The sequence below is a fragment of the Salvelinus alpinus genome, chromosome 31 (genome assembly GCF_045679555.1).
Source record: "Salvelinus alpinus chromosome 31, SLU_Salpinus.1, whole genome shotgun sequence".
Classification (NCBI taxonomy): Eukaryota; Metazoa; Chordata; class Actinopteri; order Salmoniformes; family Salmonidae; genus Salvelinus; species Salvelinus alpinus.
In genome coordinates this window covers 37840281-37856085 of record NC_092116.1, presented here as the reverse complement: position 1 = coordinate 37856085, position 15805 = coordinate 37840281, and the positions used below count along the sequence as shown (strand labels likewise).

The following is a 15805-nucleotide window of genomic DNA, read 5'->3' as shown; positions in this document are numbered from 1 at the left end:
GTCCTGTATTAGATCAATATATAACTAGTAATGACCCATATACTGTCCATTAGACTATTCATTTATACCAGGTTACCTTCAGACCAGTCCTGTATTAGATCAATATATAACTAGTAATGACCCATATACTGTCCATTAGACTCTATTAATTTATACCAGGTTACCTTCAGACCAGTCCTGTATTAGATCAGGATATAACTAGGAATGACCCATATACTGTCCATTAGACTCTATTCATTTATACCAGGTTACCATCAGACCAGTCCTGTATTAGATCAGGATATAACAACGAATGTCCCATGTACTGTCCATTACTCTATTCATTTATACCAGGTTACTTTCAGACCAGTCCTGTATTAGATCAGGATATAACTAGGAATGACCCATATTCTGTCCATTAGATTCTATTCATTTATACCAGTTTACCTTCAGACCAGTCCTGTATTAGATCAGGATATAACTTGTAATGACCCATATACTGTCCATTAGACCCTATTCACTTCTATTCATTTATACCAGGTTACCTTCAGACCAGTCCTCTATTAGATCAGGATATAACTAGGAATGACCCATATACTGTCCATTAGACCCTATTCACATCTATTCATTTATACCAGGTTACCTTCAGACCAGTCATGTATTAGATCAGGATATAACTAGGAATGACCCATATACTGTCCATTAGACTCTATTCATTTATACCAGGTTACCTTCAGACCAGTCCTGTATTAGATCAGGATATAACTAGTAATGACCCATATACTGTCCATTAGACTATTCATTTATACCAGGTTACCTTCAGACCAGTCCTGTATTAGATCAGGATATAACTAGTAATGACCCATATACTGTCCATTAGACTCTATTCATTTATACCAGGTTACCTTCAGACCAGTCCTGTATTAGAAAGATCAGGATATAACTAGGAATGACCCATATACTGTCCATTAGACTCCATTCATTTATACCAGGTTACCTTCAGACCAGTCCTGTATTAGATCAGGATATAACTAGGAATGACCCATATACTGTCCATTAGACTCTATTAATTTATACCAGGTTACCTTCAGACCAGTCCTGTATTAGAAAGATCAGGATATAACTAGGAATGACCCATATACTGTCCATTAGACTCTATTCATTTATACCAGGTTACCTTCAGACCAGTCCTGTACTAGAAAGATCAGGATATAACTAGGAATGACCCATATACTGTCCATTAGACTCTATTCACTTCTATTCATTTATACCAGGTTACCTTCAGACCAGTCCTGTATTAGATCAGGATATAACTAGGAATGACCCATATACTGTCCATTAGACTCTATTCATTTATACCAGGTTACCTTCAGACCAGTCCTGTATTAGATCAGGATATAACTAGTAATGACCCATATACTGTCCATTAGACTCTATTCATTTATACCAGGTTACCTTCAGACCAGTCCTGTATTAGATCAGGATATAACTAGGAATGACCCATATACTGTCCATTAGACTCTATTCATTTATACCAGGTTACCTTCAGACCAGTCCTGTATTAGATCAGGATATAACTAGGAATGACCCATATACTGTCCATTAGACTCTATTCATTTATACCAGGTTACCTTCAGACCAGTCCTGTATTAGATCAGGATATAACTAGGAATGACCCATATAATGTCCATTAGACTCTATTCATTTATACCAGGTTACCTTCAGACCAGTCCTGTATTAGATCAGGATATATCAACGAATGACCCATGTACTGTCCATTACTCTATTCATTTATACCAGGTTTCTTTCAGACCAGTCCTGTATTAGATCAGGATATAACTAGGAATGACCCATATACTGTCCATTAGATTCTATTCATTTATACCAGGTTACCTTCAGACCAGTCCTGTATTAGATCAGGATATAACTAGGAATGACCCATATACTGTCCATTAAACCCTAATCATTTATACCAGGTTACCTTCAGACCAGTCCTGTATTAGAAAGATCAGGATATAACTAGGAATGACCCATATACTGTCCATTAGACTCTATTAATTTATACCAGGTTACCTTCAGACCAGTCCAGTATTAGAAAGATCAGGATATAACTAGGAATGACCCATATACTGTCCATTAAACCCTATTCATTTATACCAGGATACCTTCAGACCAGTCCTGTATTAGATCAGGATATAACTAGGAATGACCCATATACTGTCCATTAGACTCTATTCATTTATACCAGGTTACCTTCAGACCAGTCCTGTATTAGATCAATATATAACTAGTAATGACCCATATACTGTCCATTAGACTCTATTAATTTATACCAGGTTAACTTCAGACCAGAACTGTATTAGAAAGATCAGGATATAACTAGGAATGACCCATATACTGTCCATTAGACTCTATTCATTTATACCAGGTTACCTTCAGACCAGACCTGTATTATATCAGGATATAACTAGGAATGACCCATATACTGTCCATTAGACTCTATTCATTTATACCAGGTTACCTTCAGACCAGTGGTTTATTCACTACTATTCACTTTTAAAAGTTTAGGGACTTTTAGTTGTAGATCAAAACAGTTCAGGAGAGTTTAACTTTTTTCAAAAGTTTTAGTTTGTAGCTCAAACAGACAAAAATATATATATTTACCAGAACAGCCAAATAGTGGAAGTATCTTAAATTCGCAGATTTCAGTTTAGTATTATGCTAATTCAAGGAATTAATTAGATTACCACAAGGGATCATTCATTATTATTATTGTAATGCTTTTATACATTTGTTTTCTTTTGTATACAGTGAAGAAGTTTCGAAAAATAATGGAACAACTAGGTAAGTGAACTGTTGTCTTGTTTCACATATATTATTACTATAATACAGATTATGTTTATGACTATACTACTGATGGGTCAACTGTTAATCACAGACCTCATGGTTTACTACTATACTACTGATGGGTCAACTGTTAATCACAGACCTCATGGTTTATTACTATAATACTGATGGGTCGACTGTTAATCACAGACCTCATGGTTTATTACTGTAATACTGATGGGTCAACTGTTAATCACAGACCTCATGGTTTATTACTATAATACTGATGGGTCAACTGTTAATCACAGACCTCATGGTTTATTACTGTAATACTGATGGGTCAACTGTTAATCACAGACCTCATGGTTTATTACTATAATACTGATGGGTCAACTGTTAATCACAGACCTCATGGTTTATTACTATAATACTGATGGGTCAACTGTTAATCACAGACCTCATGGTTTATTACTATAATACTGATGGGTCAACTGTTAATCACAGACCTCATGGTTTATTACTATAATACTGATGGGTCAACTGTTAATCACAGACCTCATGGTTTATTACTATAATACTGATGGGTCGACTGTTAATCACAGACCTCATGGTTTATTACTATAATACTGATGGGTCAACTGTTAATCACAGACCTCATGGTTTATTACTATAATACTGATGGGTCGACTGTTAATCACAGACCTCATGGTTTATTACTATAATACTGATGGGTCAACTGTTAATCACAGACCTCATGGTTTATTACTATAATACTGATGGGTCAACTGTTAATCACAGACCTCATGGTTTATTACTATAATACTGATGGGTCAACTGTTAATCACAGACCTCATGGTTTATTACTATAATACTGATAGGTCAACTGTTAATCACATCTACATCTAACCTGACTAGTAATGTCCTCTTGTTCTACAGTATATAACTCTTCATCTAACCTGACTAGTAATGTCCTCTTGTTCTACAGTATATAGCTCTACATCTAACCTGACTAGTAATGTCCTCTTGTTCTACAGTATATAACTCTACATCTAACCTGACTAGTAATGTCCACTTTGTCTTGTTCGACAGTCTATAACTCTACATCTAACCTGACTAGTAATGTCCTCTTGTTCTACAGTATATAACTCTACATCTAACCTGACTAGTAATGTCCTCTTGTTCTACAGTATATAACTCTACATCTAACCTGACTAGTAATGTCCACTTTGTCTTGTTCGACAGTCTATAACTCTACATCTAACCTGACTAGTAATGTCCTCTTGTTCTACAGTATATAACTCTACATCTAACCTGACTAGTAATGTCCTCTTGTTCTACAGTATATAACTCTACATCTAACCTGACTAGTAATGTCCTCTTGTTCTACAGTATATAACTCTACATCTAACCTGACTAGATCATGCCCAGTTTGTGACCAGACACAAGGATCACCTTATTCAGAAGGTTAACAACGGGGCATCCATAGCATCTGACCTGCACAAGAAGGACTTGATCCCTGATGAGATGAAGTCTCAGATCAGTGCTGCCGGGAACAGCCAGGACCAGATGAGACTGTTGTTCAAGGCCCTAGAAAAAGCAAAAGACACAACAAGAGTGAAATCAGACTTTTACAGGATTCTACTGGATCTGGAACCTTACGTTGTCATTGACCTGGGTAAGAACCTCTCTACCTCTGGTTACATATCACTGGAATATAAACCTTATCTAGTCTATCACCTGGGTAAGAACCTCTCTACCTCTGGTTACATATCACTGGAATATAAACCTTATCTAGTGTATCACCTGGGTAAGAACCTCTCTACCTCTGGTTACATATCACTGGAATATAAACCTTATCTAGTCTATCACCTGGGTAAGAACCTCTCTACCTCTGGTTACATATCACTGGAATATAAACCTTATCTAGTCTATCACCTGGGTAAGAACCTCTCTACCTCTGGTTACATATCACTGGAATATAAACCTTATCTAGTCTATCACCTGGGTAAGAACCTCTCTACCTCTGGTTACATATCACTGGAATATAAACCTTATCTAGTCTATCACCTGGGTAAGAACCTGTCTACCTCTGGTTACATATCACTGGAATATTAACCTTATCTAGTCTATCACCTGGGTAAGAACCTCTCTACCTCTGGTTACATATCACTGGAATATAAACCTTATCTAGTCTATCACCTGGGTAAGAACCTCTCTACCTCTGGTTCCATATCACTGGAATATAAACCTTATCTAGTCTATCACCTGGGTAAGAACCTGTCTACCTCTGGTTACATATCACTGGAATATAAACCTTATCTAGTCTATCACCTGGGTAAGAACCTCTCTACCTCTGGTTACATATCACTGGAATATAAACCTTATCTAGTCTATCACCTGGGTAAGAATATGTCTACCTCTGGTTACATATCACTGGAATATAAACCTTATCTAGTCTATCACCTGGGTAAGAACCTCTCTACCTCTGGTTACATATCACTGGAATATAAACCTTATCTAGTCTATCACCTGGGTAAGAACCTCTCTACCTATGGTTACATATCACTGGAATATAAACCTTATCTAGTCTATCACCTGGGTAAGAACCTGTCTACCTCTGGTTACATATCACTGGAATATAAACCTTATCTAGTCTATCACCTGGGTAAGAACCTCTCTACCTCTGGTTACATATCACTGGAATATAAACCTTATCTAGTCTATCACCTGGGTAAGAACCTCTCTACCTCTGGTTACATGTCACTGGAATATAAACCATATCTATTACTGTAATACTGATGGGTCCACTTTGTCTTGTTCTACAGTATATAACTCTACATCTAACCTGACTAGTAATGTCCTCTTGTTCTACAGTATATAACTTTACATCTAACCTGACTAGTAATGTCCTCTTGTTCTACAGTATATAACTCTACATCTAACCTGACTAGTAATGTCCTCTTGTTCTACAGTATATAACTCTACATCTAACCTGACTAGTAATGTCCTCTACAGTATATAACTCTACATCTAACCTGACTAGTAATGTCCTCAACAGTATATAACTCTACATCTAACCTGACTAGTAATGTCCTCTTGTTCTACAGTATATAACTCTACATCTAACCTGACTAGTAATGTCCTCTTGTTCTACAGTATATAACTACATCTAACCTGACTAGTAATGTCCTCTTGTTCTACAGTATATAACTCTACATCTAACCTGACTAGTAATGTCCTCTTGTTCTACAGTATATAACTACATCTACCTGACTAGTAATGTCCTCTTGTTCTACAGTATATAACTCTACATCTAACCTGACTAGTAATGTCCTCTACAGTATATAACTCTACATCTAACCTGACTAGTAATGTCCTCTTGTTCTACAGTATATAGCTCTACATCTAACCTGACTAGTAATGTCCTCTTGTTCTACAGTATATAACTCTACATCTAACCTGACTAGTAATGTCCTCTTGTTCTACAATATATAACTCTACATCTAACCTGACTAGTAATGTCCTCTTGTTCTACAATATATAACTCTACATCTAACCTGACTAGTAATGTCCTCTTGTTCTACAGTATATAACTCTACATCTAACCTGACTAGTAATGTCCACTACAGTATATAACTCTACATCTAACCTGACTAGTAATGTCCTCTTGTTCTACAGTATATAACTCTACATCTAACCTGACTAGTAATGTCCTCTTGTTCTACAGTATATAACTCTACATCTAACCTGACTAGTAATGTCCACTACAGTATATAACTCTACGTCTAACCTGACTAGTAATGTCCACTATAGTATATAACTCTACATCTAATCTGACTAGTAATGTCCTCTTAGTCTTGTTCTACAGTATATAACTCTACATCTAACCTGACTAGTAATGTCCTCTACAGTATATAACTATACATCTAACCTGACTAGTAATGTCCTCTTGTTCTACAGTATATAACTCTACATCTAACCTGACTAGTAATGTCCTCTTGTTCTACAGTATATAACTCTACATCTAACCTGACTAGTAATGTCCTCTTGTTCTACAGTATATAACTCTACATCTAACCTGACTAGTAATGTCCTCTTGTTCTACAGTATATAACTCTACATCTAACCTGACTAGTAATGTCCTCTTGTTCTACTGTATATAACTTTACATCTAACCTGACTAGTAATGTCCTCTTGTTCTACAGTATATAACTCTACATCTAACCTGACTAGTAATGTCCTCTTGTTCTACAGTATATAACTCTACATCTAACCTGACTAGTAATGTCCTCTTGTTCTACAGTATATAACTCTACATCTAACCTGACTAGTAATGTCCTCTTGTTCTACAGTATATAACTCTACATCTAACCTGACTAGTAATGTCTTCTTGTTCTACAGTATATAACTACATCTATCCTGACTAGTAATGTCCTCTACAGTATATAACTCTACATCTAACCTGACTAGTAATGTCCTCTACTGTCAGGGTTGTGTGCGGAGAAGTATCGGAGTCAAGCGCAGGACACAGGTGTTGAGCGAAACCACAGTGTTTTACTCAAAATATAGGCAAAAGTTCCACAAATGGAACTAATCACAAACACACACGTATTAACCACAACCACTAACGCACAAACAATCACGGGCAAAACAGAAATGAAAGCCAGAGGGTTAAATAGAGAACATAATGGGGGAATTGAAACCAGGTGTGTATAATACAGACAAAACAAAACGAAACTGAAAAATGGATCGATGGTGACTAGAAAGCCGGTGACGTCGACCGCCGAACACCACCCGAACAAGGAGAAGGGCCGACTTCGGCGGAAGCCGTGACAGAGCCGCGCGACGACACCGGCCTCGGGGACGACCCGGTAGGCGAGGTGCAGGGCGATCCGGGTGGAGACGGTGAAACTCTTGTAACATGGACGGATATAGAATGTCCTCCACCGGTACCCAGCATCTCTCCTCCGGACCGTACCCCTCCCACTCCACGAGGTACTGAAGGCCCCTCGCCCAACACCTAGAATCCATGATGGCCCTTACGATATACGCCGGGACCCCCTCGATATCAAGAGGGGGCGGAGGAACCTCCCGCACCTCAGACTGCTGTAGCGGACCAGCCACCACCGGCCTGAGGAGAGACACATGGAACGAGGGATTAATACGGTAATCAGGGGGAGTTGTAACCTATAACAAACCTCGTTCAGTCTCCTCTGGACTTTAAATGGCCCCACAAACCGCGGACCCAGCTTCCGGCAGGGCAGGTGAAGGGGTAGGTTTCGGGTCGAGAGCCAGACCCGATCCCCCGGTGCATACACCGGGGCCTCACTGCGGTGGCGGTCGGCACTCGCCTTTTTTCTCCTGATGGCCCGTTGTAACCGGACATGGGCAGCGTTCCAAGTCTCCTCTGAGTGCCGAAACCATTCATCCACCGCAGGAGCCTCAATCTGGCTCTGATGCCATGATGCCAGGACCGGCTGGTAACCTAGCACACACTGAAACGGTGGTTGGTAGAGGAGGGGATTTACATTTACATTTAAGTCATTTAGCAGACGCTCTTATCCAGAGCGACTTACAAATTGGTGCATTCACCTTATGATATCCAGTGGAACAACCACTTTACAATAGTGCATCTAACTCTTTTAAGGGGGGGAGGGGGTTAGAAGGATTACTTTACCCTATCCTAGGTATTCCTTGAAGAGGTGGGGTTTCAGGTGTCTCCGGAAGGTGGTGATTGACTCCGCTGACCTGGCGTCGTGAGGGAGTTTGTTCCACCATTGGGGTGCCAGAGCAGCGAACAGTTTTGACTGGGCTGAGCGGGAACTGTACTTCCTCAGAGGTAGGGAGGCGAGCAGGCCAGAGATGGATGAACGCAGTGCCCTTGTTTGGGTGTAGGGCCTGATCAGAGCCTGAAGGTACGGAGGTGCCGTTCCCCTCACAGCTCCGTAGGCAAGCACCATGGTCTTGTAGCGGATGCGAGCTTCAACTGGAAGCCAGTGGAGAGAGCGGAGGAGCGGGGTGATGTGAGAGAACTTGGGAAGGTTGAACACCAGACGGGCTGCGGCGTTCTGGATGAGTTGTAGGGGTTTAATAGCACAGGCAGGGAGCCCAGCCAACAGCGAGTTGCAGTAATCCAGACGGGAGATGACAAGTGCCTGGATTAGGACCTGCGCCGCTTCCTGTGTGAGGCAGGGTCGTACTCTGCGAATGTTGTAGAGCATGAACCTACAGGAACGGGTCACCGCCTTGATGTGAGTTGAGAACGACAGGGTGTTGTCCAGGATCACGCCGAGGTTCTTAGCACTCTGGGAGGAGGACACAATGGAGTTGTCAACCGTGATGGCGAGATCATGGAACGGGCAGTCCTTCCCCGGGAGGAAGAGCAGCTCCGTCTTGCCGAGGTTCAGCTTGAGGTGGTGATCCGTCATCCACACTGATATGTCTGCCAGACATGCAGAGATGTGATTCGCCACCTGGTTATCAGAGGGGGGAAAGGAGAAGATTAATTGTGTGTCGTCTGCATAGCAATGATAGGAGAGACCATGTGAGGATATGACAGAGCCAAGTGACTTGGTGTATAGCGAGAATAGGAGAGGGCCTAGAACAGAGCCCTGGGGGACACCAGTGGTGAGAGCACGTGGTGCGGAGACAGATTCTCGCCACGCCACCTGGTAGGAGCGACCTGTCAGGTAGGACGCAATCCAAGCGTGGGCCGCGCCGGAGATGCCCAGCTCGGAGAGGGTGGAGAGGAGGATCTGATGGTTCACAGTATCAAAGGCAGCCGATAGGTCTAGAAGGATGAGAGCAGAGGAGAGAGAGTTAGCTTTAGCAGTGCGGAGCGCCTCCGTGACACAGAGAAGAGCAGTCTCAGTTGAATGACTAGTCTTGAAACCTGACTGATTTGGATCAAGAAGGTCATTCTGAGAGAGATAGCAGGAGAGCTGGCCAAGGACGGCACGTTCAAGAGTTTTGGAGAGAAAAGAAAGAAGGGATACTGGTCTGTAGTTGTTGACATCGGAGGGATCGAGTGTAGGTTTTTTCAGAAGGGGTGCAACTCTCGCTCTCTTGAAGACGGAAGGGACGTAGCCAGCGGTCAAGGATGAGTTGATGAGCGAGGTGAGGTAAGGGAGAAGGTCTCCGGAAATGGTCTGGAGAAGAGAGGAGGGGATAGGGTCAAGCGGGCAGGTTGTTGGGCGGCCGGCCGTCACAAGACGCGAGATTTCATCTGGAGAGAGAGGGGAGAAAGAGGTCAAAGCACAGGGTAGGGCAGTGTGGGCAGAACCAGCGGTGTCGTTTGACTTAGCAAACGAGGATCGGATGTCGTCGACCTTCTTTTCAAAATGGTTGACGAAGTCATCCGCAGAGAGGGAGTAGGGGGGAGGAGGGGGAGGAGGATTCAGGAGGGAGGAGAAGGTGGCAAAGAGATTCCTAGGGTTAGAGGCAGATGCTTGGAATTTAGAGTGGTAGAAAGTGGCTTTAGCAGCAGAGACAGAAGAGGAGAATGTAGAGAGGAGGGAGTGAAAGGATGCCAGGTCCGCAGGGAGGCGAGTTTTCCTCCATTTCCGCTCGGCTGCCCGGAGCCCTGTTCTGTGAGCTCGCAGTGAGTCGTCGAGCCACGGAGCAGGAGGGGAGGACCGAGCCGGCCTGGAGGATAGGGGACATAGAGAGCCAAAGGATGCAGAAAGGGAGGAGAGGAGGGTTGAGGAGGCAGAATCAGGAGATAGGTTGGAGAAGGTTTGAGCAGAGGGAAGAGATGATAGGATGGAAGAGGAGAGAGTAGCGGGGGAGAGAGAGCAAAGGTTGGGACGGCGCGATACCATCCGAGTAGGGGCAGTGTGGGAAGTGTTGGATGAGAGCGAGAGGGAAAAGGATACAAGGTAGTGGTCGGAGACTTGGAGGGGAGTTGCAATGAGATTAGTGGAAGAACAGCATCTAGTAAAGATGAGGTCAAGCGTATTGCCTGCCTTGTGAGTAGGGGGGGAAGGTGAGAGGGTGAGGTCAAAAGAGGAGAGGAGTGGAAAGAAGGAGGCAGAGAGGAATGAGTCAAAGGTAGACGTGGGGAGGTTAAAGTCACCCAGAACTGTGAGAGGTGAGCCATCCTCAGGAAAGGAACTTATCAGGGCGTCAAGCTCATTGATGAACACTCCAAGGGAACCTGGAGGGCGATAAATGATAAGGATCTTAAGCTTGAAAGGGCTGGTAACTGTGACAGCATGGAATTCAAAGGAGGCGATAGACAGATGGGTCAGGGGAGAAAGAGAGAATGTCCACTTGGGAGAGATGAGGATCCCAGTGCCACCACCCCGCTGACCAGAAGCTCTCGGGGTGTGCGAGAACACGTGGGCAGACGAGGAGAGAGCAGTAGGAGTAGCAGTGTTATCAGTGGTGATCCATGTTTCCGTCAGTGCCAAGAAGTCGAGGGACTGGAGGGACGCATAGGCTGAGATGAACTCTGCCTTGTTGGCCGCAGATCAGCAGTTCCAGAGGCTGCCGGAGACCTGGAACTCCACGTGGGTCGTGCGTGCTGGAACCACCAGGATAGGGTAGCGGCGGCCACGCGGTGTGAAGCGTTTGTATGGTCTGTGCAGAGAGGAGAGAAGAGGGATAGACAGACACATAGTTGACAGGCTACAGAAGAGGCTACGCTAATGCAAAGGAGATTAGAATGACAAGTGGACTACACGTCTCGAATGTTCAGAAACTTAAGTTTACGTTGCAAAAATAAAATAAAATCTTATTGACTAAAATGATATAGTACTGCTGGCGGTGAAGTAGGCTGGCTAGCAGTGGCTGCGTTGTTGACTTTGAAAGTGTAGCTGGTTAGGTAACCTCTAACTGGCTAGGTAACCTCGACAATTTCTCAAAACTACACAATTATCTTGGATACAAGGACAGCAAAGACAACTATGTAGCTAGCTAACACTACGCTAATCAAGTCGTTCCGTTGTAATGTAAGTTGTAATGTGAGTTTCTACAGTGCTGCTATTCGGTAGAAGTTGGCTAGCTAGCAGGCTAGCTAGCAGTGTTAGCTAGCAGTGTTGACTAGGTAGAACGGCAGCGCGGCGGACGAAAATAGCTGGCTAGCTAACCAAATAATTACTCTAAACTACTCCAAGCTACACAATTATCTTAGATACAAAGATAGCAAAGACAACTATGTAGCTAGCTAGCTAACACTACACTAATCAAGTCGTTCCGTTGTAATGTAATCGTTACTGCAGTGCTGCTATTCGGTGGCTAGCTGGCTAGCTGGCTAGCTGGCTAGCTAGCAGTGTTGACTACGTTACGTTACGTTAGGACGAAGATAGCTGGTTAGCGAACCTCAATAACTACACAATTATCTTTGATACAAAGACGGCTATGTAGCTAGCTAAGATCAAACAAATCAAACCGTTGTACTGTGATGAAAATGAAAATAAATGGTAATACTACCTGTGGAGCGAATGCGACTACTCGCTCCAAACCGGAACCGGAATTTAAGCTGCCCACTCCCCCGGCCGGTCCTGGCAATAGGACCTCAGAAACCTACCCACATCCTGGTTGACTCTTTCCACCTGCCCGTTGCTCTCGGGGTGAAAACCTGAGGTAAGGCTGACCGAGATCCCCAGGCGTTCCATAAACGCCCTCCAGACTCTAGACGTAAATTGGGGACCCCGATCAGAAACTATATCCTCAGGCACCCCGTAGTGCCGGAATACGTGGGTGAACAGAGCCTCCGCAGTTTGTAGAGCCGTAGGGAGACCGGGCAAAGGAAGGAGACGGCAGGACTTAGAAAACCGATCCACAACGACCAGGATCGTGGTGTTACCCCGCGACGGGGGAAGATCCGTCACAAAATTGACCGATAGGTGTGACCACGGTCGCTGTGGAACGGGAAGGGGTTGTAATTTCCCTCTGGGTAGATGTCTAGGTGCCTTGCACTGTGCACATACCGAACAGGAGGAAACATAAACCCGCACGTCCTTAGCTAAAGTGGGTCACCAGTACTTCCCAGCAAGGCAGCGCACCGTCCGACCGATACCAGGATGACCAGAGGAGGGTGACGTATGAGCCGAACAGATCAAACGATCGCGGACATCAAACGGAACGTACAGACGCCCAGCTGGACAGTCAGGTGGAATGGGCTCTGAACGTGACGCCGTTCGATGTCCGCGTCCACCTCCCATACCACCGGTGCCACCAGGCGAGAGGCTGGAATTATGGGAGTGGGATCTGAGGACCTCTCCTCTGTATCATACAGCCGGGACAGTGTGTCTGCCTTAACGTTCTGGGAGCCTGGTTTGTAGGAAAGGGTGAAATCAAAACGGGTGAAAAACATGGCCCACCTTGCCTGGCGAGGGTTCATTCTCCTCGCCGCCCGGATGTACTCCAGATTGCGGTGGTCAGTCCAAATGAGAAAAGGGTGTCTTGCACCCTCAAGACAATGTCTCCACGCTTTCAGAGCCATGACAACAGCCAGCAACTCCCGGTCCCCCACATCATAGTTTCGCTCCGCCGGGCTGAGCTTCTTCGAAAAGAATGCACAGGGGCGGAGCTTTAGTGGCGTACCCGAGCGCTGAGACGGCACAGCCCCTATCCCTGCCTCGGGACGCGTCCACCTCAACTATGAATGCTAAGGAAGGATCAGGATGAGCCAGCACGGGAGCTGAGGTAAACAGAGCCTTCAGGTGACCAAACGCCCTGTCCGCCCCAGCTGTCCACTGCAGTCGCACCGGTCCTCCCTTCAGCAGTGAGGTAATGGGAGCCGCTACCTGACCCAAACCCCGGATAAATCTCCGGTAGTAGTTGGCAAACCCTAAAAACCGCTGCACTTCCTTTACCGTGGTTGGAGTCGGCCAATTACGCACGGCTGAAATGCGGTCATTCTCCATCTCTACCCCTGACGCTGAAAAGCGGTACCCTAGGAAGGAGATGGACTGTTGGAAGAACAGACATTTCTCAGCCTTGACGTACAGGTCATGCTCCAACAGTCAACCAAGCACCCTGCGCACTAGGTACACATGCTCGGCGCGTGTAGTGGAGTATATTAGAATGTCATCTTTATACACCACTACACCCTGCCCGTGCAGGTCCCTGAAGATCTCATCCACAAAGGATTGGAAGACTGATGGAGCATTCATTAACCCGAGGTTATGACGAGGTACTCATAATGCCTAGAAGTGGTGCTAAATGCTGTCTTCCACTCATCTCCCCCCTTGATACGCACCAGGTTGTAAGCGCTCCTGAGGTCCAATTTTGTGAAGAAGCGCACCCCGTGTAATGACTCGGTCATACTGGCTATAAGTGGTAGCGGGTAACTGTATTTTACCGTGATCTTATTTAATCCGCGATAATCAATACACGGGCGCAAACCTCCATCCCTCTTCTTCACAAAAAAGAAACTCGAGGAGACAGGTGAGATGGAAGGCCGAATGTATCCCTGTCCCAGAGATTCGGTGACATATGTCTCCATAGCCACCGTCTCCTCCTGTGACAGAGGATACACGTGACTCCTGGGAAGTGTAGCGTCTACCAAGAGATCTATCGCACAATCCCCCGGTCGATGGGGTGGTAATTGAGTCGCCTTCTTCTTACAGAAGGCGAGTGCCAAATCGGCATATTCGGGAGGAATGTGCATGGTGGAAACCTGGTTTGGACTTTCCACCGTAGTGGCACCTAAGGAAACACCTACACACCTCCCTGAACACTGACAGGACCATCCCTTGAGAGCCCTCTGTTGCCACTAAATAATCGGATCATGAGAGGCCAACCAGGGAAGACCCAACACAACAGGAAACGCAGGAGAGTCGATCAGGAAGAGACTAATTCTCTCCTCGTGATCCCCCTGCGTTCTCATAGCGATGGGCGCTGTGACCTCCCCAACCAGCCCCGACCCCAAAGGACGACTATCTAAGGCATGTACAGGGAAGGGAACATCAACAGGAATAATAGGGATCCCTAAGCTATGAGCCAAAGAGCGGTCAATAAAGTTCCCAGCTGCGCCTGAATCTACTAGCGCCTTATGCTGGGGATGCGGGGAAAACTCAGGAAATTCTATAGGTAACCAAATGTGTGCAACAGAAGGCTCTGGGTGAGTTATGTGCCTACTCACCTGAGACGACCCACCAGTGCTCCGCCTGCTACCTCGACTTCCAGGAGAAACACCCCAGCACCGGACAGCAGTGTGCCCTCTGCGGCCACAGTTGGTACATGGAGTGGTTCCCCCTCCGGTCTCCCTCCTAGCAGCCCCTCCCAACTCCATAGGGGTTGGATCCAAGGAGTTGGGTAATGGAATGGGCGGACCCCGATCTAGACGCCCGCGGGAGGCCAACAGGTTATCCAGACGGATAGATAAATCCACCAGCTGGTCCAGGTTGAGAGTGGTGTCCCTGCAGGCTAGCTCCCTACGAACGTCCTCTCGTAGACTAAACCTGTAGTGATCGATCAGGGCCCGCTCATTCCATCCCGCACCAGCGGCCAGAGTTCGGAAGTCCAGGGCGAATTCTTGAGCGCTCCTCATCCCCTGTCTTAGATGGAACAATCGCCCTCCCGCCGCTCTCCCTTCAGGTGGATGATCAAAGACTGCCCGGAAGCGGCGAGAGAAGTCATCATAGTTATCCCGGGTAGAACCCTCTCTTCCCCAGATGGCGTTGGCCCACTCCAGGGCTTTACCAGTCAGACAGGAGATGAGGGCGCCCACCTTCTCGTGTCCCGAAGGGGACGGATGAACTGATGCCAGGTAGAGCTCCAGCTGTAGGAGGAACCCCTGGCACCCAGCTGCTGTTCCGTCATACGCTCCTGGGAGCGAGAGCCGAATCCCACTGGGTCCGTACGATGGAGGGATGGACGGTGGTGTAGGTAGAGGTGCGGGTGGAGGTGCTGGGGTGCTGGGGTCTGATTTACTGGGAGACCTCCTCTCTCCCATCTGTCCATATTTTGCAGCACGCGATCCATGGCTGTCCCTAAACTATGCAACATGGTCGCGTGCTGTTGAACCTGCTCCTCTACTGGGAGAGAAGGG

The 15805-nt window shown here is 45.5% G+C and overlaps 1 protein-coding gene across 3 annotated transcripts in view; it reads left to right on the top strand.

Annotated features, from left to right (window-relative positions):
- The first annotated feature begins 2791 nt into the window (after window positions 1-2791).
- LOC139561643 (uncharacterized) overlaps window positions 2792-15805 on the top strand; it is a 64800-nt gene continuing 51786 nt past the window's right edge. For all 3 annotated transcript variants that reach the window (XM_071378889.1, XM_071378890.1, XM_071378888.1), the window contains exons 1-2: window positions 2792-2823; window positions 4223-4480. In XM_071378889.1, coding sequence (XP_071234990.1) covers window positions 2811-2823; window positions 4223-4480 — 271 coding nt within the window. In that variant the 5' untranslated portion in view covers window positions 2792-2810. The remainder of the gene's footprint in view (window positions 2824-4222; window positions 4481-15805) is intronic.